The sequence below is a fragment of the Suillus plorans genome, assembly GCF_016647745.1.
Source record: "Suillus plorans strain S12 chromosome Unknown HD556scaffold_29, whole genome shotgun sequence".
Lineage (NCBI taxonomy): Eukaryota > Fungi > Basidiomycota > Agaricomycetes > Boletales > Suillaceae > Suillus > Suillus plorans.
The window spans coordinates 429300-453577 of NW_024537413.1; the positions used below are offsets into that span (position 1 = coordinate 429300).

General features: G+C 50.2%; 7 protein-coding genes across 7 annotated transcripts; 4 read left to right on the forward strand and 3 right to left on the reverse strand.

The window, feature by feature from the left end:
* Positions 1–4468: 4468 nt before the first annotated feature.
* HD556DRAFT_1443495 (uncharacterized protein) lies at positions 4469–4741 on the reverse strand (the record flags this gene model as incomplete). The annotated part of the gene is made up of 2 exons (XM_041306625.1): positions 4469–4541; positions 4602–4741. 2 exons carry the CDS (start codon positions 4739–4741, stop codon positions 4469–4471), a joined length of 213 nt encoding a protein of 70 aa, XP_041160108.1.
* Positions 4742–5509: 768 nt separating this feature from the next.
* On the forward strand, positions 5510–6323 carry HD556DRAFT_467931 (uncharacterized protein). Its single transcript, XM_041310693.1, has 3 exons — positions 5510–5655; positions 5713–5845; positions 5907–6323. The coding sequence occupies exons 1-3, from the start codon at positions 5564–5566 to the stop codon at positions 6054–6056; spliced, it is 375 nt and encodes a 124-aa protein (XP_041160109.1). The 5' UTR covers positions 5510–5563; the 3' UTR covers positions 6057–6323.
* On the forward strand, positions 6288–8514 carry HD556DRAFT_467946 (uncharacterized protein). The gene is made up of 5 exons (XM_041310694.1): positions 6288–6431; positions 6481–7140; positions 7193–7542; positions 7596–7912; positions 7973–8514. The coding sequence occupies exons 1-5, from the start codon at positions 6399–6401 to the stop codon at positions 8302–8304; spliced, it is 1692 nt and encodes a 563-aa protein (XP_041160110.1). The 5' UTR covers positions 6288–6398; the 3' UTR covers positions 8305–8514.
* A 2642-nt stretch (positions 8515–11156) lies between these two features.
* Positions 11157–12153, reverse strand: HD556DRAFT_1373717 (uncharacterized protein). Its single transcript, XM_041303018.1, has 2 exons — positions 11380–12153; positions 11157–11290 (listed from the first exon to the last, which is right to left on the reverse strand). Exon 1 carries the CDS (start codon positions 12007–12009, stop codon positions 11647–11649), a length of 363 nt encoding a protein of 120 aa, XP_041160111.1. The 5' UTR covers positions 12010–12153; the 3' UTR covers positions 11157–11290; positions 11380–11646.
* A 7171-nt stretch (positions 12154–19324) lies between these two features.
* On the reverse strand, positions 19325–20500 carry HD556DRAFT_468350 (uncharacterized protein). Its single transcript, XM_041310697.1, has 3 exons — positions 19655–20500; positions 19480–19603; positions 19325–19389 (listed from the first exon to the last, which is right to left on the reverse strand). The coding sequence occupies exon 1, from the start codon at positions 20390–20392 to the stop codon at positions 19715–19717; it is 678 nt and encodes a 225-aa protein (XP_041160112.1). The 5' UTR covers positions 20393–20500; the 3' UTR covers positions 19325–19389; positions 19480–19603; positions 19655–19714.
* HD556DRAFT_468262 (uncharacterized protein) lies at positions 20497–21150 on the forward strand. The gene is made up of 4 exons (XM_041310696.1): positions 20497–20573; positions 20630–20797; positions 20856–20870; positions 20923–21150. Exons 1-4 carry the CDS (start codon positions 20566–20568, stop codon positions 20984–20986), a joined length of 255 nt encoding a protein of 84 aa, XP_041160113.1. The 5' UTR covers positions 20497–20565; the 3' UTR covers positions 20987–21150.
* On the forward strand, positions 21151–23786 carry HD556DRAFT_468245 (uncharacterized protein). Its single transcript, XM_041310695.1, has 5 exons — positions 21151–21732; positions 21787–21881; positions 22005–22740; positions 22832–23635; positions 23688–23786. The coding sequence occupies exons 1-4, from the start codon at positions 21251–21253 to the stop codon at positions 23325–23327; spliced, it is 1809 nt and encodes a 602-aa protein (XP_041160114.1). The 5' UTR covers positions 21151–21250; the 3' UTR covers positions 23328–23635; positions 23688–23786.
* Positions 23787–24278: the final 492 nt, after the last annotated feature.

Consider the following 24278-nt stretch of genomic DNA (forward strand, 5'->3'; position numbering starts at 1 on the left):
GCTCTTCAACATCCCAAAGCTCGCCGACGACGGCCTGAATTGGATAACCTATAAGGGAAGAATGTTGACGGCGATTGGCGCTCGAGGCCTGATGCAATATATCGACGGTCGTAAGAAAAAGCCCGTCCCTTTCGAGGTTGACCCGTCGACTGGGAAACCGAGGAAGAAGGACGGCTCGAAGCCAACGGATGCGGAAATCGAGGACCTAGACGATCAGATAGACGAATACCAGCAAAAGGACTCACTGGTAAAACAACAAATATTCAGTACCATTTCCGATCAGCTCTTGCTCCGGATCCAAAACCTAGGCAGCGCAGCCTCCATCTGGGACGAGGTCTGCAAGATCCACGAAGGGAAAACTGAATTGGTCCAGATAGACCTCCGCCGCAGACTCCAGGAATTGAGATGCGAGGAAGGGGGCGATGTTAAAGTGCATTTCGGGGAGCAACTACGCCTCCGAGAATTGCTTGCGGGCATGGGCGCTAGTATAGATGACCGCGATTTCTACGCGATCACGTTGGGCTCATTGCCCGAATCCTACCGCCCGTTGGTCTTGTCAATAAACGCAGCGGCCAAAATAGCCACGAAGGTGCTTACCCCGTATGAGTTGATCAGCGTGGTCACCGAGGAATACGAGCACCGTCAGCTCTCAGAACGTAGAACTGGAAAAAAAGGGAGTAACTCAGCTTTTACAGCTAGAGCCACCCAAGGGAGTCGCCGTGACACTGGCAACTCCAACCAGCAGAACGCAGACGTGGTGTGCCACAACTGCGATAGGAAAGGCCACTACAAGAGTGACTGTTGGAGGAAGGGAGGCGGCAAGGAAGGGCAGGGCCCACGTCAGAAGAAGGCGAGACAGAACAAGACTGCTGCAACAGCAGCAGCAGCCACTGACTCCCAGGATAACTACGCCTTCGCGTTAATAGACAGCGTGCCTATGACTGGAGAAAACGACTCACCCGAAAAGAACCGCACGGCAATCATTGATTCCGGCGCTACCTCCCACTTCTGCCCAAACAGAGCCGAGTTCATCTCCTATACCCCAATCAAACCCCTCGACATTAGAACTGCAGACGGCTCGATAATTAGTGCCATAGGTCGCGGTGATGTAAGAATGCACTTACCGCTAGGATCCAAGTGGACCAGAGTCACCCTCAAGGACGCACTGCACGTGCCAAAGATGAGCTATACGCTCGTGGCGACGAACCGTATAACGGCCGCCGGATTATCAGTCCATTTCGAGGGGACCAACTGCAGGATCTTGTCCATGGGTCCCAAACGGCAAGTAATCGCCGAAATACCTCACGTCGACGGCCTATACACCGTTGCGGGTCAGCACGAGCATCATGCTGCATTAGCCAAGGGAAAAGTCACCTTGGGGGAACTCCATCGTGCACTGGGACACGTATCGCACTCGGCAGTTAAGTCCGCTGTCGAAAAGGGCTTGGTGGAAGGCGTTGAGCTTGACTCCGCCTCGGAACCAGAATTCTGCGAGGCGTGTGAGAAGGGAAAGGCTGCGAGGCAGCCGTTCCCAAAGGAGTCGAAACGTCGTGCGCAGACGTATGGCGAGTTGATCCACACTGACCTCTGGGGACCTGCACAAACTGTTAGCATAGGTGGGAGCTCATATTACATGAGCTTCACTGACGATTACTCCCGTGAAACGCACATCCTCTTCCTGAAGCACAAGAGTGAGGCCCTTGGAGCTTTCAAACAATATGAAGCACGACTCACCAGGCAGCATGACGCGAAGATTAAGACTCTGCGTTCCGACCGGGGAGGAGAGTACCTAAGTGCAGAATTCGATGTGTACTTAGCAGGTCAGGGTATCAAACGAGAACTCACCGTACACGACTCTCCCCAGCAGAACGGCGTCGCTGAACGCCTCAACAGGACGCTAGTCGAGTTGACACGCGCGATGTTGCTGGCACGTAACGTGCCCAAGTTCCTGTGGACTGCCGCAGTCAGCTATGCCAGCTGGCTGCGTAACCGCTTACCTTCAAGGGCAACGCCAGGACACACCCCATACGACCTGGTGCACGGTCGCCGTCCCAATTTGGCCCAGGCCCACAAGTTTGGCGCAAAGGTGTATGTCCACCTACAGGACGCTGGGAAGCTGGAGGCAAGGGCGGAGGAGGCGGTTTTCATAGGCGTGGACGACCAGAGCAAAGGGTACCGGGTCTACTGGCCGGGTAAGCGTCGCATTTCTGTAGAACGAAACATTAGTTTCGTGCCCACAACTATAACCGTGGCTGCAGACGTACCGATCGAGGGGGAGAAGGTGCCGTTGCCAGCGAGTAACGATCAGCACGTCTCGACACCCACACTATCTACCCCACCGAAGCTCCAGACACCACTCCCCGAACCTACTGCCCCCAGAGCAACGCGCGTTCGCCCTCCAATCGGGTACTACAAGGCCCTGAATGAAGGGGAGTCAGCTTCTATAGCGACTGTCCCAGACGAGGACGGAAACGACGCTCCACTTACCCACTGGGCTCTAGCAGCAGCAGAGCCCGAACCGACGCTCCAGCAAGCCTTGAACGGTCCAGACGCGGTGGAATGGCAAGAGGCGATAGACTATGAACTTAGTCAGCTTGAGAAGTTAGAAGCCTGGGAAGTGGTAAACGTACCACGTCATGCTAACGTCATACCCTGCCATTATGTCTTGGCCACCAAACGCGGCCCGGACGGTGAGAAACTCAAGCTGCGTGCCCGACTCGTGGCAAACGGCCAATGTCAGAAGCACGGCCTCGATTACTCGGAGACTTTTGCTCCAACCACCAACATGTCCACTATACGTACCGTTCTCGCTATGGCCGCCCAGAAGGACTGGGAAATTCACCAAGTCGACATCAAGAGCGCATACTTGCACGCTGAGATCAAGGAAGACATCTACATGAGAGCACCTCCTGGATACCTGAAGGCTGGAGATGAGGGCAAGGTTCTGAAGCTGAAGAGATGTTTGTATGGGTTAAAGCAGGCGGGATTCGAGTGGTCGGAAGAACTGGCAAGTGTATTCTTAGAGATGGGATTCACGCGTTCGCAAATTGACCAAGCCGTTTACTACGTACGCGAGACTGACAAACACATGGTGGTCACCGTCTCAGTCGACGATATGGCGGTCACATCCAAACACCTGCGACACATCACCGAATTCAAACACCACCTCCGTCAGTACTTCGAAATCACCGACTTGGGCGAACTCGGCTGGTTATTGGGTCTACGGGTAGAATGGAACCGACCCGAGCGCACCATCACCCTTTCCCAACACGCCTATGTCAGTACCATACTTGAACGCTTCCATCTCACCGACTCGAAGAGCGCAGTGATCCCAATGGACGCTAGCTGCACATTGTCGGTGGAGCAGTCTCCCGATACTCATGCCGCACTCGCTGACATGCTGGACGTGCCGTACCAGCGTGGCATTGGTTCACTCATGTACACTGCTACGAGCACGAGGCCCGACATAGCATTCGCTGTGGCCACGCTATCCCAGTTCATGCGCAACCCCGGCAGGGTGCACTGGGAAGCTGCCAAGTGCACTATGCGCTACCTCAAAGGTACAGCGGACCACGGGTTAACGTTGGGGGGAACGGATGGAGGACTTGAAGCTTACGTCGATGCAGACTGGGCCTCCCAGCCCCATCGCCACTCAATGTCTGGGTACGTGATTATGCTAAACGGCGGCCCTGTTGCATGGAGCTCGAGGAAGCAACCAATTATAGCGTTGTCCACCGCGGAGGCAGAGTATATAGCCTTGACGGCTGCTGCGCGGGAGATACTCTACTTACAGCTTCTCCTCAAAGAACTCTACGACGAAGACCATGGCTCTACCCCCATTCATTGCGATAATCAGTCCGCGATTGCGTTAGCGTTGAACAGCAAGTTCCACGCGCGCACGAAGCATATCGACATACGTTTTCATTTCGTTCGTGCGCATATCAAGAACGGAACATTCGAATTACGCTACTGTCCTACTGATGACAACGTAGCAGACACGTTCACCAAGCCGTTACCACGACCGCGCTTCCAGAAGCTCAGGACCATGATGTCACTCGGTCCCGCTCGAGGGGGAGTGTTGAGTTCGGTCGTATCGGATGCTTCGGACGACGCCACGTAGTATGAGCGCGACCATTTGACAGAGGCACGAGAAAAGAGACGTCGAGTGTCACTCGACGTCTAGATACCAATGTTTCACTTTATCATTCTCCTTACAACGCTAATATACGTATCGCGTCAGTTTTACCTTATAAACTTCATAGATATCGAACGAACATCTCAGTCCCAAAATATAGACTGAGATGTGAGTTGTTACTTTCGAACTTACTTTAGAGCGCGCACTGATTCAAACGAGTAGATATTGTCCCTATCTACTAGGTACTGTACATGGACTAAGAGTCCCAAAATATAGACTGAGATATATTGTCCCTATCTACTAGCTCCCTCCTGATCCGCTCGCCTCGAACCTCTAAACCTTCAACCCATCAGGGCTAAGCTTGAGCCTAGAGGCCATTACCTCCCCAAACTCGACCTTCGCCTGTCTAGTGAGTTACGAATGAGTAACGATGGACTCAGGATAAGTAGGAGCAACAACCACATACTCGGGGTCAACTACCAAACGGCCAGAAGTCTGCTCGTAATAAGCGACAAAATCCACCTCATCGGTAACATCGACTTTGATTGAGTCATCTGCCTTCGTTTCTAACTGCAGCTGCTGGGATCTAACATCCTCTAGAGCCATTGGTAGTGGAGGTGAGAGTTGGGAAGTGAATATCGTCACTCGGTACCCATTATCAATTTAAACCACAGTACTTAGTACGATGAGAACGTATCTCTTTTAATTTCGGGGGAGTGCAGATTGTGAGGCCTTGCCAGTGAGCACCTAGAGTTAAAATCGTCGTTCAAGCTGTTCAATATAGTCTCCGGGTTAGCATAAACTAGACCAAAAATGTAGGCACAACAATTCCGACACGCGAGGAAGAGATCAGCATCAAATCAGTTTAAATCTACTGCTGCTGATAAGGGAGCTCACAGTTAGTGTTGCAACTTCAAGTTGTGGGCAGAACTATTTCAAGGTAGTTTTACCGGCAGAACTGGCAGAACCATGTTCTGCCCGGCCATGGTCAGCGTGGCAGCATCGCGCAACTGAGAGATTACCCGTAGGGTGAACATATGACCAAACAAGTCCGCGTGATGTCATTAACACCCCCGACATTTGAATGCAGCAATTAACTCAGAATGATACTACCTCTGTGACATGAACATAATACTCAACTTGACACAAATAGACATGTGGGACCAGGGAGATTTCAACGTAGCACTGAACGCCAGTATTATTGGTTCCCAGTCATTTATCCCAACAGAAAGGGATTGACCTTGACTAAGATTTCAATGAGGCTTCGCTATAAAGGTTGATAGAAAGCCGGACAACTCCGCATCCCACAGGCATCCAAAAAAGGAATCGAAGGATAAAGTTACTTATAGTCCAATTATAGTCTTATACCAGGGCCTTCACCTCTCCTACTTCGTCGACCCTGCCACTACTAAGAACTGTAATTGAACTATGTCATCAAAGGAGAGTTTCACGACGAGCAGCCTCTCGCTGAATCTGAATGAGGACTGGGACCGCTCAAGTGATATTATCATACCTCAGACGCAAGTACCACGAAATTCTGTACTGTTTCCGGGCGAAGAGACACAGGACAACTGCAGCACACCCGGGGCAAATAGAAGTAGGAAAAACAGGTCGCTGAGTGAGCTCATGCGGCTCCATGCCGAGAAGGGGACCAATGTGATTTTCAACGTCGAGGAAGCGAGTCGTGTAGCAGATGTTCTCAAGCAGTGGGTGAGTCATGGGGCACCGTCTCTCCCACCTAACGTTTGGCTCATCGAATGTTGTGGCACAGATAAATTCGGGCACTTCTCCGTACGAGGGCGAGGATGATTTCTTTTCTCGTGCGAACGATGATCTGTCACTTGGTGCGAAACGTTCGTTGCAATCAGGAGACCTCAGTGGCCGAGCGAGAGGGCAGAGCGAAAGTGTTGTCTCGCGATAGTCTTCGCCGAGATCACTTTCAGTTTCGCTTTCGAATGTCCATCCGGTGACCGGTCTTTCACAACCCTTTAGATGATAGTTACGACCTCTGACGATACTGATGATTTTCATGATGATCATATACTCTACTCTGCGACTCGATCAGTCATATTACTTATAAGTTACTTGGCAGTCTTTTCTCAAATTCTTCGATTTACGAAGCCAAGTCTGTATGCATATATTTGGTTAGGTATTACTATTATGACATAATCAATGAACTTGGTACAGTCACGTGCGATGCAAACCGTGTTCTTGGACAAACCATTTCGAGACCGCGCCGAATGTGAAACTTACTATTAGACGGATGCTGAAGAGTCCGAGAAAGAAGTGTGTGACAGTGAGTGTTTTGAAGTGTAACAAGTACTTGATTGTTTACGAATTAATAGCCATCACGTCCGCCGCGGAGGAATGGATCGAGGCAAACCAGTGTAAAGAGGGAGCCACCGGAGATCAACTTGAGTGCAATGAGACCCCCCAGCCCAACAGAAGACCCGCTTCTGTTGAGTGCAAAACATTTGGGGTCAACAACCAGTTCTAGATCGACCCCTGTTTTCTTAAGCTCGTCACCGCATAGACATGCCGACGTTCGGGACACCCCATCACCCGAGTGGACGGACACCGAATCAGAAGGCGAGGGAGAGTACACAGGGCGTTTCAAGATGTTTCAAGTACCTACGAAGGCGGACCCACCTACGAGTGGGACAAAGGCACGCATGAAGGAGTGGGGTCGACCAGTCAGCCCATTTCCGTACGAGGCACGACTAGACAGGAGCTTGCCTGATCCAGAGGATATGGAAATTGCAGATAATGAGGATGAAGGCATGGAAGGAAATATCTTGGATGCATTGGATATTGAGAGTGTGTTCGAGGATATCGTGGAGGTGCCACCTGGTTCCGACGATCTATCCAGCGATTTGTCAACCAGTGATCTTCATATCAGGGCAGAAGAGAGTGAAGATTCAGATGTGGACGTCGAAAGCGATGTAGTACGCATTACAGGGAGCGATCCAATGGCTGCAGCGAGAGCCGCTGCGATTTTGAAATTAGTAAGTATTCCTCTTCAATCTCCACAAGTTAAAGTTTTTTTGACCAATTCAGCATGACTACGACTGCGTATTGGCGTCTTCCAAGCGCGCTGCTGCACGCAAGTCGCGCACAACGTTCCCTAGCGCAGGCGTCGGGAAACGCCGCAGCTCGATACAGAGCCGGCGTGCGGTCCACAATGGAGATCCGACGCCGTGGTGCGTCCAACCTCGGTATGAGCCTAAGGCGGGCGAGTGGAGGCGTGAAGACTGGAAAATTTTGGATAAATGTTTTTTTGAGGAGTGCCATGTCAACGGAGTTATCACCTCGCCAAAGGATGTGAACAGAGAGGCGGTGGTGATGCGATTTCAATGTCTTGCTGGAGGTCACGATGTTGTGACGGGGCTGGGTCCCCCCTGGAGTTGGTTTGTACTTCCTGACAGTTTTCGCTGTCCCAGCTGAGTTGACACACACTCAGGGAGAACTTACTAGCAAGAGTAGATGTGCTCATAAAAAAGCGGGCTGCGCGAGCCGATCTCTCAACATTATCTTTTGCCAGTTTCATGTCCCCGGATGTGTCCAGGCTGGCGAATTTCACATCTACGCCGGTCTCGCACATACCACGGTACCGTGACCTCTTCGACAAAGCCAGTGCTATTGACCCGACGAATATTCCCATATCTACATCATCTTACTCAGTTAGGCCTCAACCGACTATTGTACCACCAAATCACCTAGCAGAAAAGACGGGATTCTTTTCCAGGCTTCCGACATGGGCATCATTTCTTCCTCGCCGTGAATATGTTAAACCTGATGACCACCCCGACTGTCCTCCCTTACCTCCTCCGCCGACAGATCTCATAGACCGTCGCAAGCCCATTACGACACCAGCGCGGAAACTTTCGGAGCGGCAGAAACCGCACAAGGATTTTGTAGATCTTCACCATACCACACCTCCACAGAAGCATGTACAGCTGCGCAGGAACAAGCCAAAACGCCTCGTGGAGCTCCGTCACATATCGCCAGAGCCTGTCCAACGCGTCTTCACAAGTGATTACCGGGAAAGACGGAGTAGCGGTGGTAGCGTCAAGGATTTGATCCAATGTTTTGAAGGGACGAGTGATCTTATTGGTTCTATACAGATTTCTGCAAGTGCCGTGCAAACTAGGCTTCCTTGGCAATCATAATTATGTATCCAGAGTTATCTATGTCATTGTATTCTCAATCATTATTCTAGCAACGCGTACATCCATCAATAAGACTTGGTCTCAGGTTTCTGGAATCGGGTTGGTTGAAATCAACCAAATGGAAAAGGCGTTGCATGGACTTCAACCTTTACATTTCGAGGAAAATGTACGATTCATGGACATCTATCAAGGGGGTTCGCCCACGCCAACGAAAGAGAGCGTGACCAACGCGAATACAACATGGAGGCCAAACATTTGGCATTCACTTACCTTTGTCTCGCATCGTGCATTCAACAGTTTTCGTAGAGTGTTTAATGTCACTTAGCCTACAGGCAGCTGTGTGCTGTACTTTTCGTACTCCATAAGCTTCACCCAATGGCGGAACTTCTAGGTGCCACTAATCCCTGGCTAGCCTCCAATCATGCGTACAGGCCCGAGCCCTCTGCCGTGCCCCTTTTTTTAACGTTGTAGCTCTTCGCCGTCATATCCAATAAACCAACAAAACTCAATAACACCAATGCAAAACCAAGATATATTATCTTTTAGTATCTTTTGCACACTCTCACTCTGTTTGTATTCGATCTCCTATGCCTTTCGGATATTTTACGCGCAAGCGGCTGGGTGATTACACAGGCACACTGGTACAGTTTCATGCTTGCTTCAATCACACTTTCCCTTATTAAGAGAAATGTATCAATTTCATGCGCATGTATGTGTGACGGAACGAGCTATATCTAAGACGCATGATGTGTAAATACAGATGAAAGGGAAGAGAGATAATATTCGACTAGCAAAGTTTCTAGATGTTTTCATGACTGATGCGAAGCAGGACGACGACAACCAAAGAAAATTCCGCAGCAGCTTACTCCTACATACACAAAGTCTTCCGCTCCACCAGTTGGGCCTTGCGTCTGTGTTTGAATTGGTTCTACTTGAGATGCTTGTGCCCCAGCTGGTTGACCTGATTGCAGTGAATTGTCGGCCTCATTGCCATCTGTGCGTTGCATAGCTGCGGCCGCTTCCGCATCAGTTTCATGGACAATGCCATATCTCTGCGATGCAATTTAATGGGATGAAAGAAGAGCAAAGGGGAGTTACTCACATCTTCATCTTGAGCAAGAGGTACGTCAACGGTGTGTCTGGTGTTTCCTCCAGAAAACAACTTAAAGTTGGAATTCCAGTGTCGGGACTGTCGTTCAATTGGTTGGGATGTATTTACAGGTGGTGTGCCGAAATGTATAGAACTGAGTAAATGATGCCAACGAACAAGGGACGATGGGCTTGCAGGTGGAGCTGCGCGACGAGACGCGTGGTCTGACTCGTTGCCGAAGAAATTACTGCCCTGTATCAAATTTAGATTAGCAAGAGCTGAAAGACAAAATTCTACTGACATATTTCGCCGAGCCTCTGGTATTGGGCTGTTGTTTGAAATGCAGATGGACATTAAGAATCTAGTGAAACATATGAGAAAAGGTTAGATCGCTCACGATTGGTGGGTACACAACTCTCGGTTGGGCTAGACGTCCCTAGTAAGAGGTGAGATGTGGTGTGAAAGAGAAGCAGAGAAGACTTACATTCAGCTGTGCATTCCCATCATCGGCACCCTGAACAACCAAAACTGTTAGACAAGGACATCGAAACACCAAAGCACACGTACCGCAACTTTGAGCGCCTCCTCCAGGCTCCATACATAGATGTTTTTGTCTTGTCCAGTACTGGCAATGTGTTTTCCATCGGGGGACATGGCAACAGCCCAGAGTTCGTCATCATGAAAGAGTGGATCTCCGACTGGCTGATTGGTCTTGAGATCCCAGATGCGAATGGAGTAGTCACTTGATCCACTAACAATATAGTTTTGATTGGGAGTAAGACAGAGGGAATGGACGTAGTGTGTATGGCCCCGAAAAACGACGAGTTCCTGTCCATCAATCGCCCGCCATTTTCTGATGGTGTTGTCAATTGAGGCAGAGAAGATGTGTTTGCCGTCCTCGGACCAACACAATGACGTCACTCCGCTGTCGTGTCCCTTGATCTTGATAAGCAGCTGGCCATACTTTGACCACACGCAGATCATCATGTCCGTGCCACCGCTCATGAATCTATCTTCTTGTGGAGAGTATCAGACCGCATTCACCCATCCGTGACTGGTCTCTATGGGTGGTGTCCGAGTCATTTGTCTCCCAGTATCCGGGTTCCAGCGTCGTATGGTGCCGTCTTCCGATCCACTTGCTATCTCCAGGGAACTGGGAGACCAATCGAGGCTTCTCACTGCAGCGTCGTGCCCCTCCCATGGGTCACCAATCATCTTACCCTTCTCTATATTCCACAGCCGCAGTCTGCCATCTGCATTTCCACAAATGACCATTGTTTCATCCGGTGATACCACCATCGAACCTATCCCTCCCCCATCGCTATTCAAAGGTTTTCCCACTGGCTCTCCATCTCTTTGCCATTGACAAATTGAACCATCCTCAGACGTGCTCATTATATTGCCGGTACCCAAGTAGGCAAGATTCCATATGCATTTGGAGCGACCCTCGATGATGCACTCTGGCTTCAAGCTTCCTGCCGGACGTTCTGGCTTTGGTTTCTTCCACGACGTGGTCCGAGTGTTGTGGTTGACGAAGTAGGACCGACCGAGTGGGGAGATGTGCCATTCCCATCCGGGGACAACGAGATCTCCAGGATGATCTATGTTAACTGTGAGTTCGTCACTCCCTGTCGCAATTTCATCGCTCTACCTAGTCGCACTCCTGGTAAAGGCCAGTTCCACGAGACCATCACGAGCGTATCATCTTGATATCGCGATTCACCATCCGATGACGTTTTAAACTGTTGCCACATAGGAGGGAGCGCTTCATTCCCGCCTGCTTCTAATTGAGTAAGTGGTGGGTATCATAAGGTAGCTGCTCACCTTCCCAAAGTGCATCCTGGCGGTATTGTGCACCATATTGTGGTGGATCCTTCGCGCCCGTCTGAAATGTCGGTGAGTGCAATAGCGACTCTTGTTGTCCGTCTTTCCGTTGTGCTGATATGCTTGACTCGCCAACTTCGCTAACCATGACTCTGATCAAGAAAGGACGCTGCGCTTCCAGATGGTAGTACAATGAGCTAGAGGCTAGGTTTGATAATGGGTAAAATCTATAGCGAAGATAGTGGAAGCGGTGGAGAGACCTCCTAATAGACGCTAGGGTTCATATGCTGTATTTACAGGCTCCTTCCTTGCACTGCATGTCATTAGAGGCAGTGTCATATGCTGGTTAAAGAAGCGACCCCGTCAAATTTTGAAGCACATAGTTTGCTATGTTTTGCCAATGGAGCGACAGTGCATATATCAACATTTTAGTTCGTGGACTGTACACGGACCATGGCACGTAGCAATACTTCTTCCAGTTGCATGTCCGGGCTGGGTGCACTCCATCTCAGCGATACAAGTGTCAGAGCCCACTGACTCCCACTAGGGTCGCCTTCCAAGCGAACATTAAGCTCCCCGCGCAAAAGATCATTTGGTGCATTCCAGAAAACGGAGCCAACTTCCCTGGTGGTGTTGTCAGCACGTGGGATGGATCTGGAGAAAGTAGTGCAATGGAAAGGAAGTGCATGAAGGGAGATGGATCCGAGTGCGCGAGTGACAGTTACTGCGAAGCATAACTCTGCCAGTCTGAGATGCACCTTACAATGGGAGTGAAATAGTTTTGACCGCATGCAAATCTGGACCCAAGGGCTTAGTAAATGAAGTGTTTCTGATAGTAAATGAATACATGGGAGGTATCATGGAGCATGCTCAACTAGTTTAGTAAATGTCCTCATGACTGATGCGAGGTGGGACGACGACGACCAAAGGAAAATTCAAAGAAAAATCCGCAGCAGCTTAATCCTTGATAAGGAACATCTCCCATTCCACCACCTGCACCTTGCGTTCCTGTTGTTTGCCCTTGAGACACTTGTGTCCCTGGCGCAGCCTGAGATTGACCTGCTTGTGTGTCCGTCGGGCGTCCTTGAGACACTTGTGTTCCCGACACAGCCTGAGATTGACCTGCTTGCATCGAACTGCCAGTCTCGTTGCCATTCGCATGTTGCGCAGCTACTGCAGCCGCTTGTGCGCGAGCCAATTCTGCTGCGCTGGGAGGGGAAACATAAATTCTCTGCCAATGTATTAAGTTCCATGATATCAAAAAAGGAGCAATGGAGGTCACTCACATTTTTCTTCCGACCGGCAGCTACTTCAACGGTATGTATGGAGCTTCCCCCTCGAAATAAGTTGAAATTCCAACGTCGGGGCTCGCGTGGTGTTGACTGGAGCGAATTTGGAGGTCGCGTGCCGACACGTGGGGAACTAAACAACCGACGAAGGAGAGACGACGCGCTTGCAGGGGGAGCTGGCCCATGGTTTGTATCGCTACCAAAGAAATCATTGCCCTGTATCAAATGAACGTTAGCCAAAGCTAAGAATCGAAAAATAATACTAACATATTTCCCCACACCTCTATTGTTTGCGAGCTGTCGTGAGGGGAAGGTCTGACAACACAAATCAGCGAAGGATAAGGTTGTTCACAACCGATTAGCGCACATCTCGCGATCGGATTAGATGAGTCTAGTAAAAAGGTGACATCAAGTGTGAAAGAGATATAAAAGACTGACTTACCTTGAACTTTGCATCGGGCCCTGCATTGGCATCATCCGTACCCTAAACAACAGTAAAAACCTTCAGAATAAAGAAAAGACGTGGAAATACAATGCAGAAGCGCACACCCTGCTGTTTGAGCGCTGCCTCTACGTTCCATACATAGACCTTTGCGTCTAATCCAGCGCTGGCAATATATTTGCCATCGGAGGACATGACAACAGTCAAAAGTTTGTCGTCATGCAAGAGTGGGTCTCCGACTGGCTGATTGGTCTTGAGGTCCCAGATGCGAACAGAGCGGTCGCTTGATGCGCTGACAAGATGGCCTTGATCAGGGGAAAGACAGAGAGAGTGGACGGTAAGGTCATGACCCTTAAAAACAACGAGCTCCTTCCCACCAATCGACCGCCATTTTCGGATGGTGCAATCATACGACGCGGAGAAAATATATGCGCTATCCCTGGACCAACATAACGACGTCACCATATCTTCATGTCCCTTGATCTCGACAAGTAGCTCGCCGTTCTTTGACCACACACGAATCGTCTCGTCCTCCCCGCCGCTCGCGAATTTGTCACCTTGTGGAGAGTATTTGACAGTATAGACCCAACAGTGACCGATCTCTATCGGTGGTGCAATTTGTTGGCCGGTATCCGGGTTCCACCGTCGTATGGTGCCGTCGGTCGATCCACTTGCTATCTCCAGGGCATTGGGAGACCAATCGAGGCACCTCACGTGGCCATTGTGGCCCCCCCACAGATCGCCAACCATACTACCTTTCTCTATGTTCCACAGTCGTAGTCTGCCGTCTGTACTTCCGCTCACAACCATAGTTTCATCTGGAGATACAGCCATAGAGCTTGTCGGCCAATGGCTATCCAAAGGTTTTCCTACTGATTCTCCGTCTATTTTCCACTGGCGAATCGAACAGTCCTCCGACGCGCTCAGTACATTGTAACTGGCACCCACGCAGGCAAGACTCCATATGCAGCGGGAGTGACCCTCGGTGATGAACTCCGGCATCAAGCTCCCTGCTGGTCGTTCTGGCGTCGGTTTCTTCCACGAAGTGGTCCGAGTGCTGTGGTTGACGAAGTAGGACCGACCGAGTGGTGAGATGTGCCATTCGCATCCACTAACAGCAAGATCTCCAGGACAATCTATGCTTTGTCATGAGTTCCTCGCTCCCAGTGGGACGTTCTTCGCTCACCTAGACGCACTCCTGGTAAAGGTCGGTTCAATGAAGTCATGGTGAGCGTGTTGTCTTGATATTGGGCTGAACCATCTAACACCTTAAACTGTTGCCATTCAGGAGGGAGCACTTCATTCCCGCCTGCATCTTGTTAAGTAAGTCAGTGGCCATCCTAATACGGTTTGCTCGCCTTCCCAAAGAGCATCCTGGCGATGCTGTGCACCATATGACGGTGGATCCTTCTCTCCCACTAGAGGTCTAATACGTGCTGATGAGCCTAACGGCGCTTCTCTTCCTCTGGCTGACGTGCTTGACTCAGCCTCTTCGTGGGGCATAACCCTGATTGAGAATGACGTGCTTCACAGAGAGGTAGACAGTAAACCTTGAGATAATGCGCAAAATAAGAATCAAGGTGAAGATATGATGGAGGTGATGAACGAACCTGCTAAACGCTCAGATTTGGATGCTGTGGTTGCAGGCACCTTGCTAAGAATACATGTTGGTGGCGATTATGTGACTGATGTTTTTATTGCGATGCACCTCGGTTTGTTCCGTCTTACATACCACCACTTGTACCAACGATCAAATCCGTCGGCGAGCGCTTAGATATGGAATTCGCTCGAGCTTCATATATCCAAACATCTGGACAGGCAGTGAGAGTTAATTTTAATTGTAAGAAATGGACATGCAAACGCAGTTACACGCCCAGTCTGTGCCTCTGGGAAGCGTGACTAAGGTAGAGAGGAATACGCGGTATGTATACATACATTGTTATCGTGGCATTCCGAATTTCAACGCCCGAGCGGAGTCATGAATGGATGGAAAACCATCCTAGTCAATGATCAATATACTCGAAAGCGTTAACATACTCCCCATGCGTATCTGGCGTCCAGTTCTGCACTGTTTTGTCACGACACCAACTCAGATCGCCAACCACTTCCCGACTTCCGGATCATGTTCCCATCGAATATCAAATTTCCTACGAAGACCTTGTGCACCACCGAGAGCGGGGTTCCAGAAAGCAGAGCTGACTTCTCCGAGGGTGGTTTCAACGGGTGAATCTGAAGAAATTGGTGGAGGGGGAGGATGAGGAGAAAGAGGATGCTTGAGCCGAGTGCACGGGTGAGGGTTGCAGTGGTGAATTTTGACTCTGAAAGGAGAAGTGCTACTGTACCAGTTCAAACATGCGTATGGAGGGCGGGCTTGAGCGTGTATATGCCATACGCCTTCCGTTTCACGACTTTGGCGAAACATCTTCTTTTTTTGCTTCGCATTGCGTGAGGATGTGTGTACGTCCGCGTAGAGGTATCATTGGGGTAGACTGGGGATCTGAGCTGAGGGGAAGCCACTACCGGCCCAGCACGTCAGAGCCGCCATCAGATTTACCACCGACGATTGAGTAGCATTGATAAACATTCTTGAGGCGATCATTGCTTCTGTTCCACGCGCGACTATAGAAATTATACTCTGCTTAACACTGCATGCTAGCAGCAGTACTTGTTGCTGTTGAAAGAGTGTGTATAGTGACCTGTTGCTCACCACTCCGTTGTTTGGCGCTGCGGCGAAAACAAGGTACCAGCAGTGTGACGTAAAAAAGACCTCAAAAACCTTGTGATATTCCGTGGCTCCGCGGAAGCGATCTGTCTAATTTTCAAAATACACCGTGCCACCACTCGAGCAAGCCCCACGGCTCACAACTGATCAAATGATCTTGCCTTTCGATTCTCAATCGGACGAATTAGAATGATCACATCTCGGCGATGATGAGAAAGTGGATGAACTCTTGAATTTTCATGTTGAGTGACTGTACTTACGACAAAATATACAAAACGCAGAATCCGTCGGAATAATACACAGATCCGCATGTGCTATGAGTTTCATGGCCATAGACATAGGATAGCTACCACGGTGATCACATTGTTGAGTGGGAAAGATGTTGGCCGTGAGTCACTCAACCGAAGAGGCGTTCGAAAGAATATGATATTCACTCCCAAAACTGAGGGTTATGGCCCGGGTAATCCACTCATTATCCCAGCGGGCGCCGAATCGTCCTCTCTAGGATATGCACTTGGCGGTGCGTGGGGCAGTAATCTCATCGTTTGGATCCTTCCGCACTACGAGCAACTGCACGGACGTAGTAGGCGACGCCATGCACTCAGACGGTCCAACCACCTGGCCACGAGTGACTGTGCAGATGGGAATACGGAGAGATTGTTGGATGATGGAGGGAAGTTTAAGAACATGAACGTCGGGGTGTCGAATGTCTTGCCTGGACGAAGATGGTTGAAAGCGATGGTGGCCAAATGCTTAAGGCTCGTCGAGGGTAATGGGAAATTCGAACTGACGATAGCCATTTTCAGCTGGGGAGGTCTTGCGAGTGCGAACTGAAGTTTACCTTTTGTGTTCAGCAGGCACCCACCACTCCGAGTTGGACCATTCTCTTGATGATCTGAACAAAGGACGGTAAGGACTGAATAGGTGGTATACACGTGAGGTCTCACCCGAAGTGCTCTTAGATCTCGTTCCAATTGACTTGCAGTGGAGAGCATATCTCGAAGTAACTGAACGAGTCAATTACCTGGTCTCACTATGTAGCTCCGAGATTGGCTTCGTCTGCCGTTTGGACAGGCGCGCATGCAGATATTCTGTCAAATTTAAACTCTAACCTCCTTAAAGTTCTTTCGTCTGACTAGCAAGTCAATGAAGTCTGCTCATAAAACTATTACCTTTCGTCCTTCATGTTCTCGGTAACGCTCGAACTTCAAAGTCATTTGTAGAGTCCGAGGTATGGGATGTACTGCTAGACCTGTACTCATTTGAAACCCGTGATAAGAAACTGTATGGCTTTCATCTACACGGACAAGTAAAATACAACGCTCACGAGGTGTATGGCTGGATGCGAAACAGTCTGTTAAGCCCACGAATTCTAGAGAAAAAACATCCAAACAACTAGTTTAGTAAACGTCCTCATGACTGATGCGAGGTGGGACGACGACGACCAAAGAAAAATCCAAAGAAAAACCCGCAGCAGCTCAATGCTTGATAAGAAGCATCTCCCATCCCACCACCTGCACCTTGCGTTCCTGTTGTTTGCCCCTGAGACGCTAGTGCCCCTGGCACAGCCTGAGATTGACCTGCTTGCGTGTCCGTCGGGAGTCCTTGAGACGATTGTGCGCCCGACACAGCTTGAGATTGACCTGCTTGTGTGTTCGTGTTCGTCGGGCCTCCTTGAGACACTTGTGTTCCAGACACACCCTGAGATTGACCTGCTTGCATCGAACTGCTGGTCTCGTTGCCATTCGTATGTTGCGCAGCTACTGCAGCCGCTTGTGCGCGGGCCAATTCTGCTGCGCTGGGAGGGGAAACATGAATTCTCTGCAAATGTATTAGTTTCCATGACATCACGAGGTGGCAATGGAAGCCACTCACACTTTTCTTGCGACCAGCAGCTACATCAACAGTATATATAGAGCTTCCTCCTCGAAATAAGTTGAAATTCCAACGTCGGGGCTCGCGTGGTGTTGATTGAAGCGAATTTGGAGGTCGCACGCGGACACGTGGGGAACTGAGCAAACGACGAAGGAGAGACGACGCGCTTGCAGGAGGAGCTGGCCCATTATTTGTATCGTTACCAAAGAAATCATTGCCCTGTATCAAATGAACGTTAGCCAAAGCTAAGAATCGAAAAATAATACTAACATATCTCCCCACGCCTCTATTGTTCACGAGCTGTTTTGAGACAATTGGATGCGAGGGAAAGGTCTAACAACACAAATCAGCGAAGAATAGAGTTCACAACTGATGAGCGCACATCTCGCGGTCGGATTGGACATCTTTTGAGCGCTGCTTCCATACTCCATATATAGACCTTTGCGTCTAATCCAGCGCTGGCAATATATTTGCCATCGGAGGACATGACAACAGTCAAAAGTCTGTCGTCATGCAAGAGTGGGTCTCCGACTGGCTGATTGGTCTTGAGGTCCCAGATGCGAACAGAGTAATCGGTCGATGCGCTGACAAGATGGCTTTGATCAGGGGAAAGACAGAGAGAGTGGACGATATTGTCATGACCCTTGAAAACAACGAGCTCCTTCCCACCAATCGACCGCCATTTTCGGATGGTGCAATCATACGACGCCGAGAAAATATATGCGCCATCCCTGGACCAACACGACGACGTCACGACGTTTTCATGTCCCTTGATCTCCATAAGTAGCTCCCCGTTCTTTGACCACACACGAATCATTCTGTCCTCCCCGCCGCTCGCGAATTTGTTACCTTGTGGAGAGTATTTGACAGTATAGACCCAACAGTGACCGGTCTCTATCGGTGATGCAATTTGTTGGCCGGTATCCGGGTTCCAGCGTCGTATGGTGCCGTCGGTCGATCCACTTGCTATCTCCAGCGCATTGGGAGACCAATCGAGGCACATCACCTGGCCATTGTGGCCCTCCCACGGATCGCCAACCATACAACCTTTCTTTATGTTCCACAGCCTTAGTCTGCCGTCTGTACTTCCGCTCACAACCATAGTTTCATCTGGAGATACAGCCATAGAACCTATCGGCATCCCATGGCTATCCAAAGGTTTTCCTACTGATTCCCCGTCTCTTTTCCACTGGCGAATCGAACCGTCGCCCGACGCGCTCAGTACATTGCAACTGGTGCCCACGCAGGCAAGACTCCATATGCAGTGGGAGTGACCCTCGATGATGCACTCCGGCATCAAGCTCCCAGCCGGCCGTTCTAATGTCGGTTTCTTCCAGGACGTGGTCCGAGTGCTGTGGTTGACGAAGTAAGACCGACCGAGTGGTGAGATGTGCCGTTCGCATCCACTAACAGCAAGATCTCCAGGATCATCTATGCTTTGTCATGAGTTCCTCGCTCCCGGTGGGACGTTCTTCGCTCACCTAGACGCACTCCGGGTAAAGGTCGGTTCCATGAAACTATGCTGACCGTGTCGTCTTGATAGTATATACCATCTAACACCTGACACTGTTGCCATTCAGGAGGGAGCGCTTCATTCCCGCCTGCTTCTTGTTAAGTAAGTCAATGGCCATCCTAATACGATTTGCCCACCTTTCCAAAGAGCATCTTGCCGATGCTGTGCACCATATGGCGGTGGATCCTTCTCTCCCGCTAGAGGTGTAATACGTGCTGATGAGCCTAACGGCGCTTCTCTTCCTCTGGCTGACGTGCTTGACTCAGCCTCTTCGTGGGGCATAACCCTGATTGAGAACGGCGTGCTTCACAGAGAGGTAGACAGTAAACCCTGAGATAATAAGAACCGAGGGGAAGATATGATGGAGGTGATGAATGAACCTGCTAAACGCTCAAATTTACATGCTGTGGGTGCAGGTACCTTGTTTAGAATGCCTGTGATGAACCTCGGTTGGTTCCGTCTTACATATCACCACTTGCACCAAATCCGTCGGCGAGCGCTAAAGAAATGAACATGCAAACGCAGTTACACGCCCAGTCGGCACCTTCAGGGAGTGTGACAAAAGCAGAGAGGAATACGTGGTATACACACATACAATGGTAGCGTGACACTCAACTCCCGAGTCGGGTCATCCATAGACGGATAACCATCCTAGTCACCGATTGATATCCTCGGAAGTGTTAACATACTCCCCATGTGCATCCGGCGTCCAGTTTTGCACCCTTTTGTCACGACACCACAACCCAGGCCGCCCACCACCTCCCGGGTCACGTTCCCATCGAACATCGAGTTCTCCTCGAAGAAGACCTTGCGCACCACCCAGAGCGGGATTCCAGAAAGCAGAGCCAACTTCTCCGAGGGTGGTTTCAACGGGTGAATCTGAAGAAACCGGCAGAGGGGGAGGGAGGTGCATGAGTAGAAAGGGAACGCTGGATCCAAGTGCACGGGTGAGGGTTGCGGTGGTGAATTTTGACTCTGAAAGGAGAAGCGCTACTGTACCCAGTTCAGACACGCGTATGTTAGATTCGGAAGGGGAGCGGTCTTGAGCGTGCATATGCCATACGCCTTCCATCTCGCGAACGTAGTTTGGCGAGAATTTCTTCTTCTCTGCTTTACATTGCGCAAGGACGCGTATGCGTCTACGTGGAGGTGTGATCGGCGTAGGCTGTGAAACTGAGCTAAGGGGAAGCCACCACCAGCCCAACAAGTCGATGCCGCCATCAGATTTGCCACCGACGCGTTTGAGGGACATGGAGAAACATTCTTGAAGTAATTGAAGCGACCGTTGCTCGAACGCTGTTCCACGCGCGACTGTTGATAGCGTCCTGTGCATCACGGCTTTACCTTAGTACGACGATATGCCTTAGCTAGGGAGAGTAGTATTTGAAAATGCAAGTTTTGGGAGTGTGTCGGAGGTTGGGCTAGTCGGCAAATTGCCAATCCGGGAAAATCCGGGCTAGTACTTCACTTCTGCTTCAACCTCTTCCTCCACTTCCGAAAATCGACATGTCTTAGTGCGTGTGCATATCTCATTCACTAGCTACTGACCCACTGACTGGAATGTTGGTAGCGTCATCTTTGGCCGCGCCATTAAAACCGAGTACCTCACGTTGGGTACGCTCTTCGCGACCGGTGGTGCCGTGTATGCATCCCTTGGTGGAAAGAAAGATTCTGCATCTTCAGGCAAACCTCTTGCAGAGCGCGTGAAGGAGGCTGTACCCATAAATGCTGGGTCCAGGTGCGTTTATTCTCATTCTCACTTGCTTGCAGACACAGACTAACTGTGCGGTCTATAGTGAAGAGGAACAATTGTATGTGTTCTATAAGACCCTAACAACTCGTGCTGCAGCACGGACTGACCAGGATGAACAGTATCAAGAACTTTATTGCAGAAGCCGAGAAGGAGGGCGGGGTAGCGCATCATTGATTTGGGTTCTCGTATTAATATACAATGCGAAGCGGCCAACATGTAGTTACCTTGATAAGACATACCAGCCAGTGACCTCTGGAAATAGAGATTTTTCTCGCTCTCATCTCGCTATGCGGAGAGTTTCCTTTTCGGTTGATAAATATGATTCCAAAGTGACTGTTGCTTTGCAACTGCTCGATATTTATCTTGTGTGACAACATCGTTCTCTCGTCCATGTCTTCAACCGTCAACACCATCTAAAAAACCAAGTCATCCACGACTATGAATATGGACCATAGTAATGGCACTAAACACCTGACTCTCTTGAACACTTCCAGCTCGTCAACAGCAGCGAGTTCTCTCCCTTCCCCGCCCTATTCTCCCCCTCCAAGTCGCAGCACACCATCCTCGAGTGCCCACGCACGAGGCGTATCCCCCAACGACGCGACAAAAGCCCTCAAAGCTACCCGCAGGCAATCTTCCATCTCCTACATATCTTCCCGCGTCGATGTGTTCTCGAGACATGGGACATCCACGTCTCCAACCGTGGCTGATGCCTCGATAGCAACGGATACGGTACACGGAGCGGGAGGTCTATTCGAAGGACGCAAAAGGACCTCGCGCTCGATGAAGAGGCATACTATGGTAGGACTCGAGGAGTTGCGCGGATTAAATGCAGTCGGGGAAGCCCGCACGCGTCTGTCCGTTGGGAGTGCTAGTGCCAGTGGGGGTGTAGAGAGAGCTGCACTGACCTTAGCTGAGAAGTACGTCCAGATCCCTGCATACCTATATTGATGTCAACGGAACCTAAATCTCAGGCACGCCGACCTCCTCCGCGAAATTGCAGCCGCCGAGAGTAGACGCCTCGAGCTGTCTGGTCAACTGGCTGCTGTTGAAGGGGATCTAGGAGAACGTGAGTCCCTTTCTGATGTTTCATTTTGTCCTTCTTTCTCGGTGCCGTCGTTCCGCACTATATCCGCCATCACATATGCCTCAATTCCTCGTCAGAGCGAACTGACCCTCTCTCGTTTCCTAGTCAAACGAAAATGGGAGCGCATCGTCAACCGCGAACCACCCCATCCCACCCTTCCCTTGTCCACACCCACTGCTTCAGTCGTAGGTGGCCTCAAAGAAGGCGTAAGATTACTCGCAGCAGGTCTGAGCGACCTAAGTGACCTTTCTTCTCCAATTCCCTCACCAGCTCCCCCAACAGACACAGAAGAAACAGCAGGGGTCCCGAGGCGTCACACGCAGCGTGTGAGCGACTCGTCAACCTCAACGTCAGCGCGTTCAGGGAGGACACAATTCTCGAGGAGTTCCGTGTCATCTGTCTGGGACGAAGACATTTCCCTTTCTTCTAGTAGCGGCGCGGAACGACATTTCACGAATCAAACACGAGAAAGGGAAGCATCAAGAGCGAGACAGGAAAAAGTCTTTCGTAGGAGATCGCGCGATCTTTCGCATCCACCGACTGCATTTATGAGGCATGCCAGTTCTTATAATAGTACGAGTACCAGTGTGGACCTCGGGCGAGGCAGCGTGGAACTCGACTCGACTACAGAGGCCGTTCGGGGTACGATCAATCCGGGAATAGACACGTCCGTTAGAGCGGGGGCTTCAGAATTCGATGCAGATGGTGCAGGGTCTTCACCAAGCACAAATACACTCCTTAGCAAACGCTCCTCCGTAGTACTGCCTACATCGACTGGCGCCGGATCGCCCGCCGGAGGTGGTGGGTGGGGAAATGTCGGTCGCAAGCTTGGAGGTGATGTGTGAGTAATATTCTCTTCCCGCTTTCAGTTTGGTGCATTCACTATCAATGTCTCTCCTCCGATCACATTCACAAACTAACACTCATCGCAGATTCTCCAAAAGCCAAAAGCGAGCTTCCATCCTCCTCGCAGACGTCTCTCAATCCATTGTATCAGCATTAACCCCAGGCCCAGTAGCAACCTCACCCGCACCCGTTCCCACATCAATGCAAACATCAACACCTTCCCTTTTCCCATTCCCCTCATCCCTCCGCACATCCTCAAGCGGCACCACCTCCCTACACGGAACCTTACCGAGCGCTTCCGCTTCCTCCTCCCCACACACACCATCATCAAACGCTAGCTCTCCATCGACGCACTCCACGTACCTGCACACTCGCACCAAAACTCATGCCCCTATCCCGCGCACAAATAGTTGGCTGGAAGATGAGGAAGATGAGAATACGGTGAATGCTGGGAGGGTTTTGATGCCATCTGTGCTTACGCCTACCTCTGCGTCCGCATCAGTACACCAAACACCCGATTCACTCGCACCCGCCAAAGGAGGAACTGCGCCGAGTTTCGAAGACGACGATTGGAATTGGTAGCAGCTACCGTTGTCCGCTTTTGACGTCCTCTGGCTGGGTTTGAAAGATGAAGAATAGGCTCTGACTCCAAGTGTGTGAGGCGTAAATGGTATTGTATGTTTATACTATAGATATTTGCATCTCCTTCATTCGTGCAGGCGGTACGACAACGAGCTTTGATGATGATGATGATGATAGCGGTGGAGGATGAAGATTAAAAGTGAGTGCGTGGATAGGGGGTACCGTATTGTCACAGAGTATGTTCATGTTTATAGATATTCATTGTAATTTTTGTGCTCGATGTGTTGTGGCATTGAAATTAATTGCATGTACGATCGACGAGTCTGCGGGGTTAGAAATTTTGCTCACAATAATCAGCAGTGATATCGATAGACTCCAAATGAGAGCGGGTTGCTATATGGCATTCATGTAGATACAATATATACGCAGGCACAAGGTGTAAGATAATCCTTAGTAAGAGCGCAAGAGACAGTTTCGCGACATCAGCCAAGGACGACCGAATCGCAGCAGCCAACTTTGTAAAAAGTTTCTCCCGCTCCACCAGATGAGCTTTGCGTTTGTGTTGATTGTCCTAGATAGTACGCGTGTCCCCGCTCATCAGTTGAATCTTGCACAGCTGCAGCCGCTTCTGTATCGGACCCAGCAGCAATACTGTATCTCTGCAAATTGAATAGTATCAGAAGGGACAAATATCAGTGATGACTAGCGCTCATATCTTCATTGTGACAAGGAGTAACAGCTGAGTCGACACTGCTCAGCGATTGTTACAGGGAGTGACTTGAAATTCCAACGGCGCGGGTCAAGTAGTACTGGTGGCGACGCATCAACAGATTAAGAGCAGGAAACTGGCCTACGAAGGGGAGGTGATGGCGCCATTCGCATCTGCGAACGAGTTGTGTAGAAGTAATGTATTCCTCGACCATGAATTCTTGGAATGTAGGAGCACTTTCG

What these genes read in the sequence shown, in the direction of transcription:
- HD556DRAFT_468350 (XM_041310697.1), bottom strand. Translation starts at nt 20,392, where the DNA reads ATGCACAGGACGCTATCAACAGTCGCGCGTGGAACAGCGTTCGAGCAA.
- HD556DRAFT_467946 (XM_041310694.1), top strand. Translation starts at nt 6,399, where the DNA reads ATGCTGAAGAGTCCGAGAAAGAAGTGTGTGACA. An exon ending in CCGCTGCGATTTTGAAATTA is followed by an intron (nt 7,141 to 7,192) that starts GTAAGTATTCCT and finishes TGACCAATTCAG; the next exon opens with CATGACTACGACTGCGTATT. An exon ending in CTGGGTCCCCCCTGGAGTTG is followed by an intron (nt 7,543 to 7,595) that starts GTTTGTACTTCC and finishes ACACACACTCAG; the next exon opens with GGAGAACTTACTAGCAAGAG.
- HD556DRAFT_1373717 (XM_041303018.1), bottom strand. Translation starts at nt 12,009, where the DNA reads ATGCGGTCAAAACTATTTCACTCCCATTGTAAGGTGCATCTCAGACTG.
- HD556DRAFT_468245 (XM_041310695.1), top strand. Translation starts at nt 21,251, where the DNA reads ATGAATATGGACCATAGTAATGGCACTAAACACCTGACTCTCTTGAAC. An exon ending in GCACTGACCTTAGCTGAGAA is followed by an intron (nt 21,733 to 21,786) that starts GTACGTCCAGAT and finishes CCTAAATCTCAG; the next exon opens with GCACGCCGACCTCCTCCGCG. An exon ending in CGCAAGCTTGGAGGTGATGT is followed by an intron (nt 22,741 to 22,831) that starts GTGAGTAATATT and finishes CACTCATCGCAG; the next exon opens with ATTCTCCAAAAGCCAAAAGC.
- HD556DRAFT_467931 (XM_041310693.1), top strand. Translation starts at nt 5,564, where the DNA reads ATGTCATCAAAGGAGAGTTTCACGACGAGCAGCCTCTCGCTGAATCTG. An exon ending in GATATTATCATACCTCAGAC is followed by an intron (nt 5,656 to 5,712) that starts GCAAGTACCACG and finishes GGACAACTGCAG; the next exon opens with CACACCCGGGGCAAATAGAA. An exon ending in CAGATGTTCTCAAGCAGTGG is followed by an intron (nt 5,846 to 5,906) that starts GTGAGTCATGGG and finishes GTTGTGGCACAG; the next exon opens with ATAAATTCGGGCACTTCTCC.